The following is a 4,598-nucleotide window of genomic DNA, read 5'->3' as shown; positions in this document are numbered from 1 at the left end:
ATTAAGTGTAAATTTATTTGGTTTCTGAATATGACCCCAGAATTGATCTTAAATAGAATCATATGATGAATTCTACTCAAACAATCTTGCTATGTAATTTGTTTCAAGAAAAAACTTAAACTTATGAGATGTTAAATTTGAAAACAATCTGTCTTTGTTTTTGTTTCTTGTTATTTAAGAATTAGGATTGTTGCACTTTTGGTGTGTGTGTATGTGTGAACACCAATTCATAACATCAAGTTACAATATATACAGGAGAATGTTATATGTGTATATTGCATTAGTATAGAATGTTTTTTGAAATTTGTGTTGTTTTTAAATTAACATATGATATGATCCTCATAAAAAGATGTATTTCCTATATTATTCAGTCTGGGCTGGGGTATTTTTATATAAGCCGTTTCTACAAGTATTTTCTTGTCAAAAGAGTATTGTCTTCCCATTCAACTTTGAGAGTGTTCAATTTTAGTTATCACCAGAAATAGAATTTTACTACCTAGGCACCTGACGAAAAGAATCATCATATCATTTCGTTTGTTTTGTTTTGTCACCATAGGATGAGTTCCACATACTACATATTTTTTTACTGTAGGAACACATGAGAATAAGTCAATGTACTTGATCTATTTTGACCTACTGCATGTGGTAAAATGATATTGCAGGTACTGAGAATAAAATGCAAACCTCCACCAATGCCTAGTCTCAGAATGATAAAGAATCCTTCCAAGTATAACTGGATGCAAGTCAGACTAAATCGCCACTGATATCAAATCAGTTGATCCTTGTCTCATAAGCAATTTGTATGCACTGTTTCATCTAAATCCAGCCGTGTAAAGTTTTGAGATATCCTGCTAACAGAGAGAGAGACATACAAACAGACAGAGTGGAGTGAAAACATTGTCTCCGTCCAACTTCCTTGTCACACGTAAATGAATTGTATTGCAATTTTTGATAATAAGTGTAAGTTAATATGTAAATTTTAACATGTGTGCACAGTGTTATTATTATATGCAAATGTGGTAACAATATTGTAATAAATATATTTTCTTCACTGCACATGCAACCTTGTCTTACTTTCAGAAAAAATGTAGCTTATCAATGTTATCAGTAATTTCGAAGAGTAGTACACATTAGGTGTTAATTGTCCCATCAGTGCAAGTTATGATTAATAAAACAAACACCAATATCTATGTTCTTCCGTGTTGTTTAGTATGCATGCCTGCTAAACTCCCATGGGGCAATGCGTGTCCAGGGGTTTGAACTACGTGTACATGATAGGACATATAATAGCCTACCTGTAGTCTTGAAGGACTTCGGCTAACACTTGTTCAGTTATCCTAACCACACGGGGCTCAGGCTTCGTTTGTTTATGTTTAAGAAAACACAAAATAAACAAAACAACAACATGTTTATTGCCGGGATATATTGTCACAATCCGAGAGGTAAGGTTATGACAATAGTGACATTTCAAATAGGGAAAACATTATTCTTGTATAGAAACATTGTTGATATTGATTTTCAACTAACTTGTCCTTCAGTTTTGTGTAAAAATGTCGTTTGTTTTTTATTTGTTCGTTTTATGCGTTTTCTTAAACATAACTAAGTCCGCCATGCCACTTCCCCTGCTGCTAACTCTGTTTTGAACTTTCACTCCTATGTAAATGCGTTCATGGAACAGAGTTCAAAGGTTTGTGCAAATGACATGAATGATACCTAATCTGTAGCCATTGCTTTATTTCCTCCAGTATCGAAAATGGATATATCTACAGATCCAAAAATCCTTGGACTTCTTTTACGTCACCTGGAGACCAAACAACCAGAATCTTTACTTGTGTATTATCTTGTGAGACATGTTCGAGACAAGAAATGGGATAAAACACAGGTATTTGTTGATGACGTCAGTATGGTGAATTGTACAACGGTACTATGTCACTCTCCAAGTGCACTAACTGATAATATTGACGACGGTTCTTGGTTCGTGTACTGTGAAGACCAACGAGGACTGAAATCATTGCTACACCAAGTCGGTGTTGCTGAAGGGCGAGGACTGGACGGTAGATACCATACCAACAATATCTTGTTCGAGGATTTTAATGGTAAATTTCTCCCGACTATTACCGAGTACATGAAGGCAAATGGGTACAAAGTACGCAAGAACTTTGCCCGGCCTTTATACGTTGCCAATTTCGACAAAACTACCATAGCACATATGCAAAGGAACGCACCAGCACCCCCACCAGGATATAAAATAGCATCACTCAAGCCTGAACATGCAGGACTTGTTGCATCGAATACTTTCCTTTCCTCAATGACCTCTGCTCCGATTATTCGTAAAATAATCGAAGAGTTTCCGTCTATCGCTGTTTATACACCTGATCGGGATGACCCAGTGTCTTGGTCTATGGTCAAGCAGCACGGGGTCGTCGGTTTTGCCTATACCTTACCGGAGTTCAGGAATATGAAATTAATGCAGATGCACTCGCAAATGACGTCACGACTCCCCGAGTATGGTTACAAGTTGTGCTTCATCACAGAAGATGATAACGCACCAACACAGCATACAATCAAGAAATCACCACTCGACATCCCTGTCGTGCATCAAGTTAATCGTACATATTTCAGAAAGATTTCTAACAATTACATTTCCGTAGACTCCAAACTGTAGTGACAATTGTATTGTCAGAGAGATAATTATTCAATGTATGAAATTTTACTGTATTGAAGCATGTGTTACAGTCAATTTAATTATGTATTTAACTATAACAACTATTTAGGTTATGATTACACTAGTAACCGGAATCAGAACGCTTAGATATGTTAGCTACGATAGTCGATAGTTCTTAACACGCAACAAGTGATTACGTATGACTCTATAATGAGACTCTCACTATCAGATGATGGATACATCATGATCGGTCTGTGTCAAACTTTTTATACTGCATTCGTTTATATTGTGAGCTTAAAAAAACTGTCTTCTTTGTTTGACATTAACTTTGATTTCACCATAAATCATTCGACGGAATGAAAGAAACGTCGAATCTTAATATGATACATTTGTATTTGGATAAAATGTGGGAGAATAACTAAAGATAATTCAGGAGAAAAGAGTGACAGGTTTCTGTGTTCAGTTGAACTTTTAGATTTCTGTCAGAGCGGAGCCAGAGTTAGACGGAGTTAGATTTGAGTAGAAGATAGAGGTGGACGAGGTGACAAGTCTGTGACAAGGACAGACAGGTTTCAGTAGAGCTTTAGAATGAAAGTCTAGTTTAATCTTTGTATAAGTCAGACCATTTAATATAAAGTGCAAGGGAGATAATACTGTAAATGTGGACCTTGAGCGACAACACACGATAACGAACTAATACATACGATGTTTTTGGAATCAAATAAAATATACATGTACTCTAGACTAAACTAAACATGAATTATCTCCAAAATGTTCTAATATTATAATCCACTTATTACTAAATGTTAACCTAATATTCTGATGTAAAATGTGTTTCCTTGTATTAAAAAAATTATGTCTTTGTTTAAGATTATAAACAAATTTAGCAAATAGAGATTTCCCGCGTTTGTCCTCAAAATATCGTTTCAAACTTTGATGTGTATTTTAACTAAACTTAGAATATATTCCAAGTATATGATAAGCTTGTCAACGAGTCTTCTTATAGTGTGCTAATTTTTATCGAAACAAGGAATGGAAATATCACATAAGCCCGAATTTGAAACCTTTCACTTTTAAATTCAGAATATTTTACATTAAAACTCATCTTGTTTAACGTCACTGTAAATACTAAATACTGGCCTCAAAACTCTAGATACTGCTTCAATTTGCCGTACACTGATGTTACTAACACGGTGTATTGCTAAAACATTTCTAGGTCAAGTAGGTAATATTAAATTACATCCGTACAGTCATTTGAGTACCTTTTGCTAACCGTACGTGTATTGTCACAAGTTATGCTTATTTAAAAAGAAATTGTCTCTGGAACCTTATTTAACCTCTCTTGATAAATCAATATTCAAATTGATGCTATACAAATTAAATTTAGAACCTCTACACATACTTTGAAAATTGAAACTGGTCGTCGGAATGATACTCCAACAAGAGTAGAGAGACTTTGTGAAATGTGTAATTTAAATCAAGTAGAGGATGAATTCCACTTCTTACTTCTATGCCCATTTTACACTTTTATAAGGTCAAAATGCATTGCCAATCATTTTTATAATCCCCGCTGCATAATAAATTTGTACTACTTCTGTCGTATCGCAAGGTTAACACTCTCAGAAAAGTATGTGGATATATATTGTATGCTACTAAACTTAGAGAAGTTGCTAGTAGAAACTGTGAGATGCCTACTGTCCCCTACGTGGGACTAATTTATTATTTTCAAGTGATCTGTTCATTTATGTATAGTTAAGGTTTGTACCTTTTGGCCGGTGGACACCAGTACTGAATAAACGATTTATATATTGCTAAAACGTTTCTAGGTCGACTACGTAATATGAAATTACATACAGCCATGTGAGTACCCTTTGCTCACCGACATTCATGTAGGGTTTATGCTTTAACAGTGACCTGGTGGTTTCATTTTCAC

At 34.9% G+C, this 4,598-nt stretch overlaps 1 protein-coding gene across 1 annotated transcript; it reads left to right on the top strand.

The window, feature by feature from the left end:
* Positions 1–1,753: 1,753 nt before the first annotated feature.
* On the top strand, positions 1,754–2,665 carry LOC144434130 (glycine N-acyltransferase-like). The gene has a single exon (XM_078122586.1). The coding sequence runs from the start codon at positions 1,754–1,756 to the stop codon at positions 2,663–2,665; it is 912 nt and encodes a 303-aa protein (XP_077978712.1).
* The last annotated feature ends 1,933 nt before the right edge of the window (positions 2,666–4,598 follow it).

Source organism: Glandiceps talaboti, chromosome 4, assembly GCF_964340395.1.
Source record: "Glandiceps talaboti chromosome 4, keGlaTala1.1, whole genome shotgun sequence".
Lineage (NCBI taxonomy): Eukaryota > Metazoa > Hemichordata > Enteropneusta > Spengelidae > Glandiceps > Glandiceps talaboti.
This window is presented reverse-complemented; position numbering and strand designations above follow the sequence as displayed.